The sequence below is a fragment of the Procambarus clarkii genome, chromosome 56, assembly GCF_040958095.1.
Source record: "Procambarus clarkii isolate CNS0578487 chromosome 56, FALCON_Pclarkii_2.0, whole genome shotgun sequence".
Classification (NCBI taxonomy): domain Eukaryota; kingdom Metazoa; phylum Arthropoda; class Malacostraca; order Decapoda; family Cambaridae; genus Procambarus; species Procambarus clarkii.
The window spans coordinates 2,830,843-2,855,431 of NC_091205.1; the positions used below are offsets into that span (position 1 = coordinate 2,830,843).

Genomic DNA, 24,589 nt, shown 5'->3' on the forward strand with positions numbered 1-24,589 from the left:
GTTCGATCTTCTTAACAGCCTTCCTGCTCCTCGACAATAGAACAAATCAAGAATACTTGATTATAAGGAACATGAAACTGATTATAAAACAAAGTAACCAATTAAAAAAAACGTTTTGTCCCAAATATTGACTACATATTTTAGATGATAAGTCCTCTCACGCTCGGATTTCAGAAGCTGGACGTCAGTAAATTTTCACAGAACAGAAAATTCAGGTTTTTAGTTGAAAGTAAAAGTTTAAAAGATATTTCAAGAGCAAAGGAAAAAGAAAAAGTGAACAGGTAAAATATTAAGTGAACAGGACAGCTCGAGTTAAAGCAGGTAAATGTTTAATGAGAACTCAGAATTGCACTGGAATTAGATTTTAGAAGTTAATGAGGGAAGATGAAGTGTCCCACGAGAGTAAAAAGAGAGTTCTGACTTCGTGTTACACGAGACACGAGTTTCTTCTTTAAGTTTAATGATCAAGAAAGGAGGAGAGAGTCGGGCTATCACTAACAATTCCTCTTTCTGTTTGTAATTAAATACGCACTTAACTTGCAGTTCAGTACCTTTTTTACTGGCAATTAATAACGCTTCTATTATGTTAAAAAGAGCTTTTGACAAACACAAAGATGATGATATTAATCATTGTTAACAGAGTATCCAGGTCAAGAACCACACTCTGTGACGTCAAGCAGTCATCTAACGTAACATTAGTCTGCATTCCTTCTGCGTCATTCAGGTATATGATCGTCTAATAGACGTCAACGAATATGACTTCAGAGCCCTATCACGTGCCATTTTATTTCATCAAAATATAAGGTCAAAAATACAAATAATGTACAAGCATTATCCTCAATGGGCAAATTTACTCATCATAACATGAAAATATTATCCCTGGCAGCCCTGCGTGATTACTGTAGGTGAGTGGACTCAAGGAAAGCTGGGTGCCGCTAGGTGCTGCCGGGTGCTGCTGGGTTCCACCGGGTGCTGCTGGGTTCCACCGGGGGCCGCTGGGTTCCACCGGGTGCCGCTGGGTTCCACCGGGTGCCGCTGGGTTCCACCGGGTGCCGCTGGGTTCCACCGGGGGCCGCTGGGTTCCACCGGGTGCCGCTGGGTTCCACCGGGTGCCGCTGGCTTCCACCGGGTGCCGCTGGGTTCCACCGGGTGCCGCTGGGTTCCACCGGGGGCCGCTGGGTTCCACCGGGTGCCGCTGGGTTCCACCGGGTGCCGCTGGATTCCACCGGGTGCCGCTGGGTTCCACCGGGTGCCGCTGGGTTCCACCGGGTGCCGCTGGGTTCCACCGGGTGCCGCTGGGTTCCACCGGGTGCCGCTGGGTTCCACCGGGTGCCACTGGGTTCCACCGGGTGCTGCTGGGTTCCACCGGGTGCCGCTGGGTGCCACCGGGTGCTGCTAGGTGCCGATGGGTGCCACCGGGTGCTGCTGGGTGCCACCGGGTGCCAGAGGGTGCCCCCACTGCTCTAAATATGTCCTTAGCGACAGTGGAGTCATGAGTTTATCTGTCCTTGCTGAGAATATTAGTTATCCTTGGGACTTCCGCTGGTGATAATCATTCTGATTCCGTGAAGTTGAGGAGTACCTGATGTATTGGGACGTCACCACCTCATACTGACTACCATCGAGCTAGATCAGTCGATCTGTAGCTCCCGGGCCATCTCATTCAGTTTTACCGCATTTCTGGCGATCGTTGACGACAGTACTACGTCTCCTTTCACATCATCCAGAGGTGTTCAGTTAAGGGAACAAATATATGCACGAAATGTCACGTCTAAATCACGTCCTGATTCATTCTAAATAATGTCCTTATTCGTTCTAAATCACGTCCTGATTCGTTCTAAATCACGTCCTGATTCGTTCTAAATCACGTCCTGATTCGTTCTAAATCACGTCCTGATTCGTTCTAAATCACGTCCTGATTCGTTCTAAATCACGTCCTGATTCGTTCTAAATCACGTCCTTATTCGTTCTAAATCACGTCCTGATTCGTTCTAAATCACGTCCTGATTCGTTCTAAATCACGTCCTTATTCGTTCTAAATCACGTCCTGATTCGTTCTAAATCACGTCCTGATTCGTTCTAAATCACGTCCTGATTCGTTCTAAATCACGTCCTGATTCGTTCTAAATCACGTCCTGATTCGTTCTAAATCACGTCCTGATTCGTTCTAAATCACGTCCTGATTCGTTCAAAATCACGTCCTGATTCGTTCTAAATCACGTCCTGATTCGTTCTAAATCACGTTCTGATTCGTTCTAAATCACGTCCGGATTCGTTCTAAATCACGTCCTGATTCGTTCTAAATCACGTCCTAATTCGTTCAAAATCACGTCCTGATTCGTTCTAATTCAGGTCCGATGGTTCAAGGCTGCTATCCCTTCTGCTGCTAAAAACTCCCTACTGATTTTTTCATAGCAGGTAGAGTTTTGCCACTCAGTCCACCGCTGCCATCAAGGAACGGGAGAGATCACCAACACCTGTTTCTTGCCTTTGTCTTCGGCATTAGTAGAGTTCATCGGCTCATAGACCAATAACTGCAAGTTAGAATCATTCATATCTATCTATCCGATGGGACGATTTCGACTGCCAATCACCTAAGGTGTAAATGGAGCATGAATGAAGTAGGATTACTTGGGTACATTATTTTTTTTTACTATTTATAAATACAATACTTTAAACTTAAATGTTACATGTTCCCGAATATAATATATTCGTTACTAATGAAGCTCCATATGTGTCATGGTCTGTTTAGGTGCGCGAGTCAAGAGACAACCAGCCTCCCGTGACTTACGGGCTCACTATAGCCCGTGCTACATAGACCTTTCGTTCGGAGTAGCTAAATCTAAAACAACAACAACAACAGCCTCCATGTTCGTGCAGCGATAACCGAAATCAGTGAGTCCTCCATCATAAATCAAATTTGCGTTTAGTAAAATTTTATGCATCCAATTGCTTTTTAATGGCACTGGATCCTTAGAACATGTAGATTTTCTAAAAACATTTGCTGCGATAGCTTTCACATGTTTATAGTAAAGGACAGATATTCATATTCGTGATAAGTGATGCATGTATTCACAACTTCTCAGTTTAGTCACACATTTGGACGAATTTTTTGTCACTCGGTGACATAATTACCAAACTAGTTTTCTTGGGGTAAAGGTGATTTGCATACGTCGTTCTCAATATGATAAATTGTTATAAAGGATTCAACGATGTATTTCACGTTCACTTTCATGTCTGGAGCTTTAGCCTGATTGTAAGAAGCCAGCCTAGGAACAATTATCAGTTAAGTCTATCAGTGTGTCTTCTGAGGGGAGGAACTTGTAAAGTGGATTCCGAAGATGAAGAGAGGCCGGGGGCGGGGAAGCCTTGATGAGAGGAGAAACCCACCAGATGAGATCCTTAAAGAAAGAAAGAAAAAAAGAAAGAGAGAGAGAGAGAGAGAGAGAGAGAGAGAGAGAGAGAGAGAGAGAGAGAGAGAGAGAGAGAGAGAGAGAGAGAGAGAGAGAGAGAGAGAGCGAGAGAGAGAGAGAGAGAGAGAGAGAGAGAGAGAGTGAGAGAGAGAGAGAGAGAGAGAGAGAGAGAGAGAGAGAGAGAGAGAGAGAGAGAGAGAGAGAGAGAGACAGAGAGAGAGAGAGAGAGAGAGAGAGAGAGAGAGAGAGAGAGAGAGAGAGAGAGAGAGAGAGTGAGAGAGAGAGAGAGAGAGCGAGAGAGAGAGAGAGAGAGAGAGTGAGAGAGAGAGAGAGAGAGAGAGAGAGAGAGAGAGAGAGAGAGAGAGAGAGAGAGAGAGAGAGAGATAGAGAGAGAGAGAGAGAGAGAGAGAGAGAGAGAGAGAGAGAGAGAGAGAGAGAGAGAGAGAGAGAGAGAGAGAGAGAGAGAGAGAGAGAGAGAGAGAGAGAGAGAGAGTGTGTGTGTGTGTATGTGTGTACTCACCTATTTGTACTCACCTATTTGTGCTTGCGGGGGTTGAGCTTTGGCTCTTTGGTCCCGCCTCTCAACTGTCAATCAACTGGTGTACAGATTCCTGAGCCTACTGGGCTCTATCATATCTACATTTAAAACTGTGTATGGAGTCAGCCTCCACCACATCACTGCCTAATGCATTCCATCCGTTAACTACTCTGACACTGAAAAAGTTCCTTATAACGTCTCTGTGGCTCATGTGGGTACTCAGTTTCCACCTGTGTCCCCTTGTTCGCGTCCCACCAGTGTTGAATAGTTTATCCTTGTTTACCCGGTCGATTCCTCTGAGGATTTTGTAGGTTGTGATCATGTCTCCCCTTACTCTTCTGTCTTCCAGTGTCGTAAGGTGCATTTCCCGCAGCCTTTCCTCGTAACTCATGCCTCTTAGTTCTGGGACTAGTCTAGTGGCATACCTTTGGGCTTTTTCCAGCTTCGTCTTGTGCTTGACAAGGTACGGGCTCCATGCTGGGGCCGCATACTCCAGGATTGGTCTTACATATGTGGTGTACAAAATTCTGAATGATTCCTTACACAGGTTCCTGAACGCTGTTCTGATGTTAGCCAGCCTCGCATATGCCGCAGACGTTATTCTTTTTATGTGGGCTTCAGGAGACAGGTTTGGTGTGATATCAACTCCTAGATCTTTCTCTCTGTTCGTTTCATTAAGTACTTCATCTCCTATTCTGTATCCTGTGTTTGACCTCCTATTTCCACCACCTAGTTTCATTACTTTGCATTTACTCGGGTTGAACTTCAACAGCCATTTGTTGGACCATTCACTCAGTCTGTCTAGGTCATCTTGTAGCCTCCTACTATCGTCCTCAGTTTCAATCCTCCTCATAATTTTTACATCATCGGCAAACATTGAGAGAAACGATTCTATACCCTCTGGAAGATCATTTACATATATTAGAAACAGTATAGGTCCAAGGACTGACCCCTGCGGTACTCTTGTGTGGCACTGTGTCAAAGGCTTTCTGACAATCCAAAAATATGCAGTCTGCCCACCCTTCTCTTTCTTGCCTTATTTTTGTTGCCTGGTCGTAGAATTCAAGTAACCCTGTGAGGCAGGACCTGCCATCCCTGAATCCATGTTGATGCTGTGTTACAAAGTTCTTTCGCTCCAGGTGCTCCACTAGCTTTCTTCGCACAATCTTCTCCATCATCTTGCATGGTATGCAGGTTAGGGACACTGGTCTGTAATTCAGTGCCTCCTGTCTATCCCCTTTCTTGTATATCGGGACTACGTTAGCTGCTTTCCAAATTTCTGGCAGTTCCCCTGTTGCCAGTGATTTGTTATACACTATGGAGAGCGGGAGGCACAGTTCTTCTGCTCCTTCCTTTAGTATCCAAGGGGAGATTCCATCTGGGCCTATAGCCTTTGTCACATCCAATTCTAGTAAACACTTCCTTACTTCCCCGCTGGTAATCTCAAACTCTTCCAGTGGTTCCTGGTTAGCTATTCCCTCGGGTGTGTGTGTGTGTGTGTGTGTGTGTGTGTGTGTGTGTGTGTGTGTGTGTGTGTGTGTGTGTGTGTGTGTGTGTGTGTGTGTGTGTGTGTGTGTGTGTGTGTGACAGACGAACAAGCAACCCAGTCGGGATGGCCCCATTATAGGCTAAGCAGCTGCAATGTAGCTAGACACAGCAATAATACAAAATGACATTTCTGCCATCTGAGCCGCAGCAGCTCCCCAAGTGGGTAACTATCTATTAGCAACCCCAAGGTCAGAAAATGGCACGCACTTTACAGGCCACTTGAAATGCAATGGCTTTGTTGCCACACTCCTCAGTAAATATTGGCGTATATGAGCAGAGGCCGTGGCTGACAGATACCACAATCACAGCCTACTCTGCCAAAGCACAGAGAAATGACACTCAAGACAGTGTGGAGTTAATTAAATCATTAAAAGGAGCCATACCCTTGCTGGTTGTCCAGCAGAGATAGAGCCCTATGATGCGTCGAAACTCTAATGTTCTTATTGGTCTCTCTGACATCACAGTGAGCCCTAAAATGATGTTAGGAAGTTGCTGTGGGACTACACATTTGTATCATCCTTGTATAACACTCACATAGATTTCAGTGTTGCACATCCAGGTAGTGCTGCCACCCACTGGAAATCAGCCAAGTTTCATTTCCAAGTACAGAGAGCTGGATTACCGTTGCAATTTTGTCCCCATTACCTCGGAGACACTTGGTGCCTAGGGTCAAGGTGCCACGTCTCATTTTTTGAAGGTTCAGGGATCTAAACTAATCTAAACAACAATAGACCCCTAGAGCCAACAGATTACTTTTCCAGCGCCTTTCAGTGGCAATAGAGTGGTAACACACACACACTGCATTATTTTTTGCCCACGTTCTAATGAGCTGAAGGCACTCGATTGTGACCACTAACTCTGTACTGTGTAACCAATGTTGCAACCTGTTTATCGTATCTCTGACACCAATCAATCATTTATTACCGAAAACATTATTTCACCTTACATAAATATTATCCACACATTTTATTATTATCTCAGTATTTATTAATTAAAATATTTTATTCATATATGAGTGCTGCGGTATATATACCCAACGAAGTTGCCCATCAAGGGTATATACACTGAGAGTATAGTTCAAATATTAACTAAAGTATTCTTGTTGGTTGATCAGTAAGATCTTTAGGATGGCCTTGATAATCTTAACGCGGTTTATAATCCCATCACGATGAGAGAGGGACTAAGAGTTTATCCAAAGTTTAAGGTATGGATATTAAAAAAACAGAGGTTAGCGTAAGTGGAGTAAGTGAGTGGGACTAATATATATATATATATATATATATATATATATATATATATATATATATATATATATATATATATATATATATATATATATATATATATATATATATATATATATATATATATATATATATATATATATATATATATATATATATATATATCCAAGGATTGAATAAAAAAATTTGTAAATTTGCTTAATGATACAAAATTAGAGCTAGAAGTTAATTTTGAATGAGCCTCAAATTTTCTATATGTTGTTGTTTAAGATTTATCTACTGGGAACAAAACGTTGCAAGTAGCACGGGCTGTAGTGAGCCCGTAGTGGACTTATCTGACAAAGGAGCGGGGGCTGTAACTGGATCAAAAAGCTTGTAACTGGGCTTGTCAAAAACCAATTACCTTGCTATAACTGGATTTCTATAAGTATAGACTTTTAAAATAGACGAAAGAGGGTCAGGTGCAGTTAAATGGTGACAAGTGTATGGTTTGAGCCTTGGGAATGTGAAGAGACTCGGCACATGGGAGTTAACGAACCCTGAAACTGCGAAATCATAATACTGGAATAGCCTGTGAATTGTAATTAGTTGCAATCTAAAACATTACTTCAATGTATTTAAATTTGTAATATGGAAAATCGGACACCGGCAGTCAAATCTGGAAGCTTTAGCAGTAAATCATCTAATGTGAACTTCTGTAGGAGCCGTGAGGAGGATTCGAACCTGTACTCTGAATATTCCAGGGCACACGCCTTAGACAAGCAGGCCTCGACATGGAAAAGGATTGCAAATACCCAGAGCACAGGTTCGAATCCTCATCACGGCTCCTACGGGTTTTCTCATTGATACATCACATTAGATGTGATTTCTCTGTATGAAAACCTCTTATGTTATTTTTCTATTAAATCCTATTCTAGATAGGCCATATTTAGATCTTGCTGCACAGTGCTGGTCTCCGTACGATTGAATAGACATATTCTATAGTACGCAGGACGGAAGCAATATAGTACGGAAGTCATTTGAACGTAAACAGGAAATAATGAAGAAGTTAGTCCCAAGAATTGATAACATTCTTTGTGCAGAATTAATTAAAAAGTTAAATTTACTGTCTGTAGAAAGGGAAAGAATAAGGGAAGACTTATTTGAAGTTTTTACTAGTAGAAGAAAGGGTTCAAGAAACACAATATTAGTTATTTATAAAACATGAATTTCATTTGAAAATGATAAAATTAATGAAAGTTGGACATATTAACAGTCAGAACAGGCCTTAATGACAACTGTTTAGGAAACTATGCAGGAAGGAGATTTATAAAACAAATTTACAGGTTACACAATAGATGCGGTCTTAAAGCATTGTTTCAAACGAAGGTCAGACAGAAATATGAGCGACTGAGGTTGAGTATACATAGAAGCTGGCTCCCAATAAACTTCCAACAGGTTCTTCTGGTCTTATGTTCTTCAATCAGCCCCTTTGCTGATTTCTTGTTTTCAGCATCAATGTGGTTAAGGTCACCTGTTCTTCTGAAGGAGGCTGAGCATCGCATCTCTCAGAAACCTGTCTCGTATTTCTCTTGAATCCCGCTACTGTTCTCCAATCTCTTTCAGGAGCCCCCTAGACCAGACTTTCATTTCTTGTAGGACCTCCTAAGAGCGTAGCACTTATCTCTTGCAGGAGCCTCACTGCTGAGTGCTGCTCTCTTCATCCCAACCCCACAGATGGCTTGCTACACTTTAAGCAGCTCCACTGCTAAGTACTGCTCTTCCTTAAGAGTCCTGAATGTGACCACAACTTTCATTATGTTTTCTCTCAAAGGATCACCGCTGCAACATTCTCCTCCCCTTATGGTCCCTGGTTCTGGGCTCCTCTCTCTCTTACCTCACACTTATATTCAGTGTTTCCTAATATCAATTTCATCATTAAAAATGTGTCCCCTGTCTCCCTGCCTGACAACCTCAACTGGTCCGTCTCACAGCTGACAAACCCCCCTACCTCAGCTGCTCCCATCCCAGCTATCTACCTCAGCTGCTCCCATCCCAGCTATCTACCCCAGCTACTCCCCTCTCAGTTGTCTACCTCAGCTACTCCCATCCCAACTATCCACCTCAGCTGCTCCCTTCCAAGCTATCTACCTCAGCTGCTCCCATTCCAGCTATCTACCTCAGCTGCTCCCATCCCAACTATCTACCTCAGCTGCTCCCATCCCAACTATCCACCTCAGCTGCTCCCTTCCAATCTATCTACCTCAGCTATTCCCCTCTCAGCTATCTGCCTTATTTACTCCCCTCCCAGCTTTCTACCTAAGCTACTCCCCTCACAGTGGTCTACCTCAGCTACTCCCCTCTCAGCTGTCTACCTCAGCTAGTCCCCTCCCAGCTATCTACGTCAGCTGCTACCCCTACCACCTATCTACCTCAGCTACTCCCCTCCCAGCTATCTACCTCAGCTACTTCCCTCCAAACTATCTACCGCAGGTACTCACCTCTCAGTTGTCTACCTCAGCAACTCCCTTCACAGCTGTCTTCCTCAGCTCCTCCCCTGCCAGCTATCTGCCTCAGCTACTCTCCTCCCAGCTATCTACCTCAGCTATTCCCCTCCCAGCTTTCTACCTCAGCCTCTTCCCTGCCAGATATCTACCTCATCTACTCCCCTTCAAGATATCTACCTCAGCTACTTCCCTCCAAGCTATCTACCCCAGCTATCTACCTCAGCTGCTCTTGTCCTAGCTATCTTCTTCAGCAACTCCCCTCCCAGCTGTCTTCCTCAGCTCCTACCCTGCCAGCTATCTACCTTAGCTACTCTCCTCCCAGCTATCTAGCCCAGCTACTCCCCTCTCAGCTGTCATCCTCTCGCGGGCTCTTATCGCAGCTTTCCTCGTTGCACACTTCACAGCTGTGACCCTCGCTCTCCCAACCACTTGGGTTGGACGGTAGTGACGCTCTCGCTTGTTGCCGGTCAAAGTTCAATCCCCCGACCGTCCAAGTGGCCCATATCCATCTCATATCTATATCCTTATCTAGTCCATATCCAGATCCCTTCCAAGTGCTATATAGCCGTAATAGCTTGGCGTTTCCCGCCCATGCTCACCTCACAGTCCCCACCCATGCTCACCTCACAGTCCCCACCCATGATCACCTCACAGTCCTCACCCATGCTCACCTCACAGTCCTCACCCATGCTCACCTCACAGTCCTCACCCATGCTCACCTCACAGTCCCCACCCATGCTCACCTCACAGTCCTCTCCCATGCTCACCTCACAGTCCCCACCCATGCTCACCTCACAGTCCTCTCCCATGCTCACCTCACAGTCCCAACCCATGCTCACCTCACAGTCCTCACCCATGCTCACCTCACAGTCCCCACCCATGCTCACCTCACAGTCCTCACCCATGCTCACCTCACAGTCCTCACCCATGCTCACCTCACAGTCCTCACCCATGCTCACCTCACAGTCCTCACCCATGCTCACCTCACAGTCCTCACCCATGCTCACCTCACAGTCCCCACCCATGCTCACCTCACAGTCCCCACCCATGCTCACCTCACAGTCCTCACCCATGCTCACCTCACAGTCCCCACCCATGCTCACCTCACAGTCCTCACCCATGCTCACCTCACAGTCCTCACCCATGCTCACCTCACAGTCCTCACCTCACAGTCCTCACCCATGCTCACCTCACAGTCCTCACCTATGCTCACCTCACAGTCCCCACCCATGCTCACCTCACAGTCCCCACCCATGCTCACCTCACAGTCCTCACCCATGCTCACCTCACAGTCCTCACCCATGCTCACCTCACAGTCCCCACCCATGCTCACCTCACAGTCCCCACCCATGCTCACCTCACAGTCCTCACCCATGCTCACCTCACAGTCCTCACCCATGCTCACCTCACAGTCCCCATCCATGCTCACGTCACAGTCCCCACCCATGCTCACCTCACAGTCCTCTCCCATGCTCACCTCACAGTCCTCACCCATGCTCACCTCACAGTCCTCACCCATGCTCACCTCACAGTCCTCACCTATGCTCACCTCACAGTCCCCACCCATGCTCACCTCACAGTCCCCTCCCATGCTCACCTCACAGTCCCCACCCATGCTCACCTCACAGTCCTCACCCATGCTCACCTCACAGTCCTCACCCATGCTCACCTCACAGTCCTCACCCATGCTCACCTCACAGTCCTCACCCATGCTCACCTCACAGTCCCCACCCATGCTCACCTCACAGTCCCCACCCATGCTCACCTCACAGTCCTCACCCATGCTCACCTCACAGTCCCCACCCATGCTCACCTCACAGTCCTCACCCATGCTCACCTCACAGTCCTCACCCATGCTCACCTCACAGTCCTCACCCATGCTCACCTCACAGTCCTCACCCATGCTCACCTCACAGTCCTCACCCATGCTCACCTCACAGTCCCCACCCATGCTCACCTCACAGTCCCCACCCATGCTCACCTCACAGTCCTCACCCATGCTCACCTCACAGTCCCCACCCATGCTCACCTCACAGTCCTCACCCATGCTCACCTCACAGTCCTCACCCATGCTCACCTCACAGTCCTCTCCTCACAGTCCCCACCCATGCTCACCTCACAGTCCCCACCCATGCTCACCTCACAGTCCTCACCCATGCTCACCTCACAGTCCTCACCCATGCTCACCTCACAGTCCCCACCCATGCTCACCTCACAGTCCCCACCCATGCTCACCTCACAGTCCCCACCCATGCTCACCTCACAGTCCTCACCCATGCTCACCTCACAGTCCCCACCCATGCTCACCTCACAGTCCCCACCCATGCTCACCTCACAGTCCTCTCCCATGCTCACCTCACAGTCCTCACCCATGCTCACCTCACAGTCCTCACCCATGCTCACCTCACAGTCCTCACCTATGCTCACCTCACAGTCCCCACCCATGCTCACCTCACAGTCCCCTCCCATGCTCACCTCACAGTCCCCACCCATGCTCACCTCACAGTCCTCACCCATGCTCACCTCACAGTCCTCACCCATGCTCACCTCACAGTCCTCACCCATGCTCACCTCACAGTCCTCACCCATGCTCACCTCACAGTCCCCACCCATGCTCACCTCACAGTCCTCACCCATGCTCACCTCACAGTCCTCACCTATGCTCACCTCACAGTCCCCACCCATGCTCACCTCACAGTCCCCTCCCATGCTCACCTCACAGTCCCCACCCATGCTCACCTCACAGTCCCCACCCATGCTCACCTCACAGTCCCCTCCCATGCTCACCTCACAGTCCCCACCCATGCTCACCTCACAGTCCCCACCCATGCTCACCTCACAGTCCCCTCACACGCCACAGCCTCATCATTCCACAAACATCGCCACAAAGCGCTCATCGTCAGAGATGGTCCCAAGACTTCAGCAGTTGGGTCGTGGCCCCCCGGAGGCTCTGGGTCCTTGTGCGCGACAGGTGATGCGCGAACAATGGTGCGTCTTCTGCTTTGATTATCCAGATGAAAGACGCAGTCGAGCTCACCTTAAAAATGCGTCCCCGGCTCTCTTGCTTCTCCGGAATTGTTCTTATATTCTTTCGTACGTTTATGGATTTTTGTTTCCCATTCTTTGCTCTCTCTCTCTCTCTGTATATATATATATATGTCGTACCTAGTAGCCAGAACGCACTTCTCAGCCTACTAGGCAAGGCCCGATTTGCCTAATAAGCCAAGTTTTCATGAATTAATTGTTTTTCGACTACCTAACCTACCTAACCTAACCTAACCTAACTTTTTCTGCTACCTAACCTAACCTAACCTATAAAGATAGGTTAGGTTAGGTTAGGTAGGGTTGGTTAGGTTCGGTCATATATATACATTAATTTTAACTCCAATAAAAAAAATTGACCTCATACGTAATGAAATGGGTAGCTTTATCATTTCATAAGAAAAAAATTAGAGGAAATATATTAATTCATGAAAACCTGGCTTATTAGGCAAATCAGGCCTTGCATAGTAGGCTGACAAGTGCGTTCTGTCTACTAGGTACGACATATGTCTATATATATATATATATATATATATATATATATATATATATATATATATATATATATATATATATCTCCACCCAAATATATATATATATATATATATATATATATATATATATATATATATATATATATATATATATATATATATATATATATATATATATATGTCGTACCTAATAGCCAGAACGCACTTCTCAGCCTACTATTCAAGGCCCGATTTGCCTAATAAGCCAAGTTTTCATGAATTAATGTTTTTTCGTCTACCTAACCTACCTAACCTAACCTAACCTAGCTTTTTTTGGCTACCTAACCTAACCTTACAGATAAATATAGGTTAGGTTAGGTTAGGTAGGGTTGGTTAGGTTCGGTCATATATCTACGTTAATTTTAACTCCAATAAAAAAAAATTGACCTCATACATAGAGAAAAGGGTTGCTTTATCATTTCATAAGAAAAAAATTATAGTAAATATATTAATTCAGGAAAACTTGGCTTATTAGGCAAATCGGGCCTTGAATAGTAGGCTGAGAAGTGAGTTCTGGCTACTAGGTACGACATATATATATATATATATATTTATATATATATATATATATATATATTAATATATTTTGGTAGCAGTCTTTATGTATATATATATATATATATATATATATATATATATATATATATATATATATATATATATATATATATATGTATATATATATATATATATATATATATATATATATATATATATATATATGTATATATATATATATATATATATATATATATATATATATATATATATATATATACAAGCATAATACATAGGTAATTATAACATGAAGAGGTAAATATATACAATGAATTAGTGAGACAAATGTTTTTCAATCATCCTACTTAAATCGCCCTTTAGCTGATCTATTAGAAATGGATCTAAGTTATATAGACCACTGCTAATATTCAAATTACTTTCTTTGGTGATCTGTATCAAAGCAGATTCAATTATGTTTCTGTTATAGGTGCTTTTACAATTTGTTATTGAAGAAGCACTCTCCCAATCAATTTGGTGAAATTTACCCATCACTCGATCTGTAAAATCATTCCTTCTGAAGATGTATTTAATATACGAAAGTACTTAAGGAAATTTCCTGTTTCATTTTCCTCCGTGGTCTGACATTGTCATATATATATATATATATATATATATATATATATATATATATATATATATATATATATATATATATATATATATATATATATATATATATATATATATATATATATATATATATATATATATATATATATATTTTTATATATATATAGGGAGGGAGGGAGGACGGAGAGGGGGACGGACACGTGGTGAGCAAGGTCCTACACTTGAACCAATTTCAACGAGGATCACGATGCCTGAGCCAGCCAAGACTTGACCTGTGTAGGTATGAATACCTGCTGAAGGCCCCGGGGGTGACAAGAAGAACCGTATCTCCTTCATTCCAACACTATGAACGTTGAAAGGTGCGTTGTCTGAGCTTTGTGTATGGCGAGGCAGGTACAGTGTATGGGTGAGGGGAGGGTCGCCGCCGTCTCAGTGCCGCCACCCACCAGCCCCCTGGCGGGGTACGGGGGGAGGGGAGAGTGATGGGGGAGGCTCTCGAGCTGCCTACAGTGATGTTAGTGGAAAGTTAGTGCGTTCATAAGCAAATCGGTGAGTGTAGTGTTAAAAACAAAGTGCACTAGTGATTTCCCCGAGTGTTGATAGTGTGTAACAAGTGTGACGGCGGCCTCCCTCGCGTGCCCCCCCTCCACCACCCCCGCCCGCCATCTTCCCCCACCCCACTACCAGCGCCCGACCCAGCCAGCCGCCCATCAACACACAGCCTACCCACACACGGTGCCCAGGCCATGCCCAACTCCCCCAGGAGGGTAATGCTTGCCGTGTTACTCTCCACCTGGGAAGGAGAGGGTGCACCCAGTGGGCAGCCAGGCGTCATCACATCTAGACATGGCACATGTCGCACCTGACACACAGCCTTTTTCCAGCCAAGAAGATGGCCACCCAAGAGGAAACTGTCAAGTGTGTGACAGACGGTATCGTCTCAATTCAAATGGAACTGTCCGCTATCATTCTGTCAATTCAGGTGGTTGTCTAGGGTCTAGGCGCCTGCCCCGGGGCAGCAACGATGGACAACCTGCTGCAGGAGCGAGGAACAATACCTCCCTCAACTTCATTTCAGCAGATAATCTGCTTGAAGCAATCAAAGCGACGTCCACCAGGACCTTGCCCCACATCCCCAAGGCTGCCCGTCATCAAGCAGCAGCCAAACTCACCAGTCTGCTGACAAAGGTCAACAATGCTCCCAGAACCTCTGGATCGTGGCACAATCTCCTTCTATTTGGGAATGCATACCTAGCATTACCGCCCAGGAGAGACAAGTCACTAGCAACCTCTGTAATCAGGGCACTTAATGAATTCCCCAGAGCAGACAACCTGGTCCGCCTCCCCCCTCGTGCCAAGAACACCAGCCGCAGGACGACCAACAATAACTCACCTGAGAACCACAAAATGAGAGCACAGATCACCATGAAAATAGAAGAGGGCAATACCACAGGTGCCATCAGAATCATGACCAGCGATGACACTATTGCCCCCAGGAACGCCACGACAGCAGAGGCTCTTCAAGACAAACACCCACCCAGAGCCCCCGACAGCAGCAGGGATCCCCAGGAAAACAATGCTGGCATAGAACCCTTGACTGTTCGAGAATCTGAGGTGTACAAAGCGGCCATGTCTTTCCCAACAGGTTCAGCAGGGGTTTTACAGGCCTAAGACCCCAGCACATCAAACAAATGCTGAACCCGGTGCTTGGAGATGCTACAAAGGACCTTCTAGTGGAACTTACCAGATTCTCCAACATGTGTTTGGCTGGCAGCATCCCTGAGGACATCAGGCCTGTCTTTTATGGAGCAGCACTCTGTGCTCTAAAGAAGAAGGATAGGGGAATCAGGCCCATTGCCGTTGGCAACACCCTCCGACGCCTTGTAGCTAAGGCTGCAGTGAGATCTATCAGCCAGGAAGCAGCCACCTTGCTGAAACCTCATCAGCTCGGGTTTGGGATCCCCCTAGGTTGTGAAGCTGCAGCACATGCAGCGCGGGCTTACATTGCTGATCTCCCGGACCAGAAGGCACTAGTAAAGCTTGACTTCAAAAATGCTTTCAATCAAGTCAGACGAGACGCTGTCCTCAGGACTGTACACAACCATTTCCGTCCCCTTTACCCATTCATCCGATCGTGCTACAGTGGGGACTCTAAGCTTCTTTTTGGGGAGCATGAAATAAACTCCTGTGAAGGTGTCCAACAAGGTGACCCCTTAGCCCCCCTCCTTTTCTGCCTAGCTATCAAAGAGGTCACTGATAGTCTGACAAGCGAGCTAAACATCTCGTACCTGGATGATGGCACTCTAGCTGGAACTCCGGAAACCATTTTGGAGGATATAAGGAAAATCCAGGAGCAGGGAGCAGCCTTAGGCCTCATTCTCAATGCATCCAAATGTGAAATAATCTCCCGCAACCCAGACATCACTGGGCAAATACAAAATGTTCTTCCAGACATTCTCGTTGTCGAGCCACCGGACTGCACTCTCCTGGGTGCCCCCATTGGCCCACGAGCAATCGAGGAGGTCCTGGCTGCAAAAATCACTGACCTAAAGAGAATGCCGGACAGGATTGACAAGATTGATGCCCATGATGCTCTCTTCCTCCTCACAAGATGCTTGTCTCTCCCTAAGCAACCCGTTCTCGCAAATTCGTAGTCAATATTGTCTTATTAACTACGTGCATAGGTGATATACTAAACATAATAGATACCCTTAAAAAGATTCATAGAAAACACCGACCTTACCTAACCTTGTTAGTATCTTAAGATAAGCATCTTATTGCTTCGTAATTACAATTATTACTTAACCTATACCTATTATAGGTTAGGTAATAATTGTAATTACGAAGCAATAAGTTGCTTATCTTAACATACTAAGTAGGTTAGGTAAGGTCGGTGTTTTCTATGAAGCTTTTCAAGGGAAACTATTATGTTAAGTATGTCACCTATGCACATATTTATTAAGTCAATGTTGACCTATTAAATTTGCGAGAACGGGTTGCCCTAAGTTGACCTACTTTCTGAGATGTTCTCCATCCTACAGCAGCCCTAAGTTAAATGTGTATGACACCCTTCTGAGGTCCATGCTGGTGAAAGTCCTGAACCTGCCATTGGTCGACTCTCAGTGAGAGCAAGCAACCCTTCCTGTAAGACTCGGCGGCCTTGGTGTCCGCACAGCCTCCCAAATTGCTCTACCAGCCTTCCTTTCCTCCTCCCATGCATCGCACGACCTCGTCAGAGACATTTTACCTGCAACCCTGAGAGATTCAGCAGGAATACACGATCCTGCTTTCACTGAATGTTCATATCAGTGGGATGTTCTTGCAGCCCCAGCAACCATTATAGAGCCAACAAAACAACACAAACAGTCCGGCTGGGACCACCCTCTAGTGGAAAAAGTAGCTGATGCCATGCTCAGCGCCGCAACATCAGACAAGGAGAAAGCCCGCCTCAGAGCAGTGCTTGCCCCCCATGCAGGAGACTTCCTCCTGGCAGTACCCATGTCAGCAATGGGCACGCGCCTAGATCCAGAATACCTTCGTGTAGCAGTGGCCCTCCGCCTTGGTGCCCCAATTCACACTGAATACAAGTGTATTTGCAACAGGGTGGAAGCAGACCAATACGGACTGCATGGGTTGCATTGCGGAAGCACAAAGGGCTGGCATGCAAGACACAACGAGGTCAATGACATCATCAAGAGAAGCCTCGTCTCAGCTGGGTGCCCAGCGGAGAGTGAACCTCGCATCCTAGGGGTCCAAAACCTGGATTTCCCCGCACTTCGCCCTGATGGCATCACCATATACTCATGGAAGGAGGGTAGACAGTTGGTGTGGGACTACACATGTGTATCCACCCTGGCTGACACCTATGTACACTTCGGAGCTGATCAAGCAGGTGGGGCGGCCAACCACAGGGAAACATTGGGAAACAGGCTAACATTGGGATCGATTTTAAGATTTTGGAACATAAACAAAAGATTATAAAAATTGAATCTCGTGAAGAGGAGTCCTTCGTGTTAGTTATATATGCATTCTCTGCTTGAAACTTTGAGTAAATATGTCTTTTATGATATCAGAATTAGTTTTATAATAGCAAGATATTATACCCATAGTTATTCTGTAAATAAACACTGGTGAACATGAAATATGAGAGAAGGTGAAGACCCCTGCCTGATGGGATCATTTACTATCACTAAATGCCCCTGTTCACCTAGTAGTAAGGGTGTACCTTAGCAATACATACCCATTTCTAATTCATTTACTTTGGTTTTATTTTGAAATTAAATCTGGGTGAGACATAAAATAAAAATATGCTGCACAAATGATGTTAGGGTAAAAATGTTAAAAACTTTATTCATTGAATACTTAAAGCTATAATTATTATTATATGGACTATTAAAAAAGAGAGAAAAAAGTAGTGGTCCAAGATCTCTTCCTGTTACACAACTTGGGTGTGGAACAAGTAATTATCAAAAGAAGGCACCATGCCGGGAAGGCTATGTAGCAGTAAGGCAGTGAGGTGAGGCAGCTACTTATTTGAGAAATGCTTATTTTATTTACCTTATAAGCTGAGGCAGCTTATTTTATTTGAGGAATACTCAGCTGATTCCTCTGCATTTAGCATGGAACAAATTTGTGAACAAGATCTCTTCCTGTTACACAATTTGGCTGTGTGTAACCAAACTAGAAGTGCTCTACAAATCAAGGGACCCAGAATGTGGAATGACCACCCGAATCATGTCAAAGGCTGTACCTCTCTTAACCAGTTTAAGAGTAAAACCATGTACTACCTAATTAACTGTATGTAACTTACCTTATCCCCCTAAATGTCAACCCATGTCTTGCTATTTTTAAACAATGCTGTTCACCAACATGTACAATTGCTGATTTCTGCTATGTTATCCCCCCTTTTTTATTTTTTATTCCTTATTTCAACACAATTTATACCTAATCCCGATTACTATTAAGTTTTAGTCTAAGTATTTTTCCCACACACCTTGCCCGAAATGCTATGAGTATTAGTGGCTTTAGGTATTGTATGTACTAGCTCTGTCTATAAATCCAACATTATGTTTGTAAATCAACTGTATGGACTTTTCCTGAATAAAATGTATTTATTATTTATTTTTTAATCAGTAAGTATTAAAAGAAGGCACCAAGCTGGGAAGGCTATGTAGCACCATTGTGTGTGACAATAAACCAATTTTTTTTTTAACAAATAATGCACCTGTATGGTAAACAAATCCTGTCAGCTGTAAAAATATTGATGCAGTTATTTAAATAAAAGATATAATGAAAGAAATATTACTGGTTTATTTTTATCCTATCTTTTTGTACTGTACAGTATATCCAAGGAAGTGAAAAATTGAGACATAATGCACAATTTAATGAATGATTAAAAAATGATTAGCATGGATAAACAGTTCAAAAGAAATATGACTATTACATATCAACATGAGATCTTAATGATCCATGGTTAACATGATTTAATAAGGATAATACATTACTTGTAATAATACAAACTATAAATTAAAATCTTTATTACTGATGTTTTTTCTTAAGAAGATTAGGTATACACAGCAATGTGCTTCTACCCTATTCTATATGGAATATTACACAGTGTAGATAAAAACTAACTATAAGTATATCTAATACTCCCATCTCACAGGATGGTTAGACATACATGGAATCAAGGTATAAAATACCAGCCTCAATACAAAAAACAAATGAACTCTGACTAAACAACTCTTCACGGTTTTCACACGAGGTAAACACTGAATCATGGAAACATTATATTATACTCTTACTTACTCGGCCTTACTCTTACCAGTCGGCCTTACTTACCAGGGAGCCGGTCGGCCGAGCGGACAGCACGCTAGACTTGTGATCCTGTGGTCCTGAGTTCGATCCCAGGCGCCGGCGAGAAACATTGGGCAGAGTTTCTTTCACCCTATGCCCCTGTTACCTAGCAGTAAAATAGGTACCTGGGTGTTAGTCAGCTGTCACGGGCTGCTTCCTGGGGGTGGAGGCCTGATCGAGGACCGGGCCGCGGGGACACTAAAAAGCCCCGAAATCATCTCAAGATAACCTCAAGATAACCAGTTTCTACAAGACTCCTCTCAAACAATGTATTTTTTAATATGTTTAGGTATACACAGCAATGTGCTGCTTCCCTATTTTGTATGAAGGATCACACAGTGTAGAACAAAAAATAGCTACAAGCTCATCCAACATCCTCACCTCACAGGATGGCCAGTCATACATGGAATCAGGAGAGAACAAAATACTTAAGGCCTCCTAAGTATTAAGGCCTTAATATACGTGGCAGTCCAGTGAGGGGTCATACTGGACTGTAACAGTGGTGAGCTGGGGTATTAAGTGAAGAGAGAAAGAGATTTACAACAGGGATAGCGTTAATACTATTAGCCTCCACTGGCAAAATCTAGGTGCAGCACAAGAATATCTTCCAATATTCCTGAGTGTATGAAGTAATTACAGAGCTCAAAGTACCTCATTCCTTTTGGTATGAAGTCACTGATAACAGGGTAATCACAGATATAGTGTTGGAGAGTATGTTCTCTCAAGTAGGATTGAAAACATGTTTTTTCCACCAAGAGGGTTATAAACCATGGAACCACTTACCCGCTGAAGCCGTAAATGCCAAATTCCAGCTAAAAAATATCTTTAAGACAATTGGCGGGCCCTTTAACAAGCCGCCGGCTTTCTGTCCTCGTCGAGGCCACTAGATAGTTAGTGGCCCTTGGCTAAATTCAGTAAATATATACAATAATTGTCAGCGCATCTTCCGAGCAACAAGGACAGCTATACAGTATCTCAGAATTACGTAGGTAAACAACAAATGTAACATATTTGTTTAATACAATGTCGGTGCTGGCTGTAGAAGTGGAAAAAACATAGTTTTACTTCGAAATATACTAATTTGATAAGAAAATTCGACGTAAATAGGAGGCAATAGAGCTCCGATAAGCCAGCGCTAAATCTTCAATATGTAGAATGTTGCTGCTCTCTGATTGGCCAAACGAAACGCAGTAGTGACCTCTATCGGCACGCAGGTGAACCAGACCCAGAACCCAAATATCATCCTAAGTGGACCTACGTGAATTCCACCTAAGCATCTTCTTAGGGCATACTTTGGAACCTTCGTAGCAAACCTAATTACAAAGAAATACATGGAGCTTCGTGAATCTAGGTCCAGGTTGTGAAAGCAAACTCAATACATAATTTTAAAACTAGATATGATAAGGAAATAGGACCGTAGTCATTGCTGTAAACAGCCGATGGCTAGAAAGGCGGGATCCAAGAATCAATGCTCGATCCTGCAAGCACAAATAGGTGAGTACACACTCACACGCGCGCGTGCGCGCGCGTACATATACATCTGAATCATGTATACACATTCAGCACCTTGTATACCTGATATGTCAGACCAATCCTAGAATATGCAGCTCCGTCTGGAGTCCACTTCTTGTCCACAAAACGAAGTTAGAAAAGGTTCAGAGATGTGCCCCAAGGCTGGTCCCCGAGCTGTGAGGCATGACATTCGCATATGAATTGACAGGGTGGATAAAGATAAACTGTTAAACACGAGTAGTACACGAACAAGTTGACACAGGTGGAAACTAGGGTACCCAAATGAGCCACAGGGACGTTAGAAAGAATTGTTTTCAGTGTCAGAGAAGTTAACAGGTGGAATGCATTAGGCAGTGATGTGGTGGAGGCAGACTCCATACACAGTTTGAAATGTAGGTATGATAGAGCCTAATAGGTTGAGGAACCAATACACCAGTTGGTTGATGGTTGAGAGACGGGAGCGGAATCGAAACTCAACCCCCACAAGCACTACTAGCTGTGTACACACACTCACATATTTACACATACACAAATCCTGAACAAAGAACTATAAAAATGTGAGAAGTTTACAATGCTTTTCTTCTTCAAAGGTGTATAATAGGCCACTGGAAACACGAGACCTACCAGACATTTAGAAAATAGCTAACATAGTCCCAATATACAAGTGACAGTGAACTAAAAACCAATGTCCTAACTTGTATACTTAGATGATGGATGAACTTGTTAGGAAAATGGCTAATAACACATTCAGAGAGTTGGGACTTTTGTAATGCAATTCCTCAACGGGTTCACAGATGGTAACTCTGGCCTCATAGGTTTAATTCTATGACAAAACAACAAATATTTGTGAAGATAAAAGAGAAAAGTGGATAAACTGCATATTTTTGAATTGTCAGAAAACATTTTGAACATTATTCCATAAATGACTTTTATTAGTATTTATTTATAATAATATGTCCTACCACAAACGTGACCACACATTTAATACTAACCAGCATATATACATTTTCTTCTGTCCTCCATGGACTGAGTTAGAGATCTGTTAAACATGTAATTCAATGATTTATTAAACAATCAACCACAGAAGGTGATTGTATGTTTTTAAAATGCTAATCTAACCTACAAACTTAAATACACAGATTAATTTACGTCTGGCATATATAAACAGTGTTCGAGGTGTCTCTTTACATAGCGTCATTAATGTGCGTTTACAAGGGTGAAATGCAACTCTGACCAGCTGCAACATATCATGTATACAATATCCACATATCCGTAGCCTTGGAACAAGTGGTTCTAGGATCCCGTAGCCTTGGAATGGTCCTAGGACCCACTGAGCCCTGGAACCCAGTGGCTTGGACCCAGTGGTCCTAGGACCCAGCGGTCTTAGGACCCCGTGGTGCTGGAACCCATTGAGAAGGTCGACGTCCCAGAGGAGGTCAGCGTTACGTATGTCAAAACAGGACATAGAACATAAGTCATGTGAATAACCAGGATAATATATTATCAAAACAGTTCCATCATGAAAGTGATAGTTGCTACCAGTGGTGTTAATGACTATGTCGTTTAACAGTGATTGTCGACGAGATTGTAACTGAGCTACTGTCAATCGTCTCACTCCTCTCCACCTGTATGGTCCGCCCGTTCTTCCTCTTCCGGGGATTGTGAGCAACCTATCCTCGTACAAAGAACGTCGCTTTCGCTCGTATGCGTTACGAGCGCATGGCTAAAAATGGTCGTACTAGAAAATGAAAGCGGTTCGCGAAAGTGACGTACTGTCCCGTTTTCTGTTTCGGTCGTCTAGTAGGTTATAGGAGACAACTTTAAACTGACTTTTTTCTTGACGTTGGAAAACCTTAGGAGGACGGGCTGTTGTGAGACACTAACCCAGGAACATGAAAGACCCCAGGCCTTCAGTATTCCCAGTAACAGTGACATTCAGTGACCAGTGTGTTCCTGCGGCTATTATGAGTGTCAGGTGGCCAGTGTTGTTGATCTAGGTACACTGGAGCCCCACAGAGAAGACAAGATAAGAGTACCACGTCCGGGATCCCGTGAGAGCAGCAGCAGGGATGTGGATCTGATGCTGGGCTGAAGCTCTGTCAGCCCTCTACACAACTAATTAGGACCACTACACAAGCTTGCTGATCAACCAACATGTATACGTTAGTTCTGAATATAGTCCAAGACTAAAGTAAACTCCCAGTGTATACTGACCGAGAAGCCGCGTACACCTCTCGGAGCTGGTAATGGTATTGGCCCTTAAAGGCCTATCAACCTCTGGAGGGTCATTAGGGCACGCAAGTGCTCACTGACCAGCCAGCAACAATATTTTCACCCCTGAACATTGTACAGAACCAGAGTAAACTCTCACGCTATATATACACTGTCTGCACACACACACACACACACACACACACACACACACACACACACACACACACACACACACACACACACACACACACACACACACACACACACACACGAGGGATGGGATATGAAGAGCGTCTGAGGGAACTGAGAAAAGAGAAGGGAGAGAGGAGATATGATAGGGACATATAAAATACTGAGGGAAATTGACAAAGTGGAAATAGATGAAATGTTCACACGTAATAATAACAGAACGAGGGGACATGGCTGGAAGCTGGAAACTCAGATGAGTCATAGAGATGTTAGGAAGTTTTCTTTTAGCGTGAGAGTAGTGGAAAAATGGAATGCACTTGGGGAACAGGTTGTGGAAGCAAACTCTATTCTTAATTTTAAAATTAAGTATAATAGGGAAATGGGACAGGAGTCATTGCTTTAACATCCGATGACTGGAAAGGCGGGATCCAAGAGTCAATACTCAATCCTGCAAGCAAAAATAGGTGAGTACACACACACACACACACACACATTCAAACACACACACACATTCAAACACACACACACACACACACACACACACACACACACACACACACACACACACACACACACACACACACACACACACACACACACACACACACACAAACAGGGAGAAGTCACGGTGCTAGGAGAGGTGGCAGCAAACCAGGTGACCTTGGAAAGGTTCGAAATTACAAGAGATGAGGTCAAGAAGCACCTATTGGAGCTAGATGTGAGAAAAGCTGTTGGGCCGGATGGAATCTCACCATGGGTATTGAAAGAGTGTGCAGGAGCACTTAGCTTGCCACTCTCCATAGTGTATAGTAGGTCACTGGAAACGGGAGACCTACCAGAAGTATGGAAGACTGCTAATGTAGTACCAATATTTAAAAAGGGTGAC

At 44.3% G+C, this 24,589-nt stretch overlaps 1 protein-coding gene across 1 annotated transcript; it reads right to left on the reverse strand.

Annotated features, from left to right (window-relative positions):
- Window positions 1–935: 935 nt before the first annotated feature.
- On the reverse strand, window positions 936–10,724 carry LOC138353052 (acidic proline-rich protein PRP25-like). Its single transcript, XM_069305691.1, has 2 exons — window positions 10,587–10,724; window positions 936–1,463 (listed from the first exon to the last, which is right to left on the reverse strand). The coding sequence occupies exons 1-2, from the start codon at window positions 10,722–10,724 to the stop codon at window positions 936–938; spliced, it is 666 nt and encodes a 221-aa protein (XP_069161792.1).
- Between the last annotated feature and the right edge of the window lie 13,865 nt (window positions 10,725–24,589).

What these genes read in the sequence shown, in the direction of transcription:
- LOC138353052 (XM_069305691.1), bottom strand. Translation starts at nt 10,724, where the DNA reads ATGGGTGAGGACTGTGAGGTGAGCATGGGAGAGGACTGTGAGGTGAGC. An exon ending in GCATGGGTGAGGACTGTGAG is followed by an intron (nt 1,464 to 10,586) that starts GTGAGCATGGGT and finishes GGACATATTTAG; the next exon opens with AGCAGTGGGGGCACCCTCTG.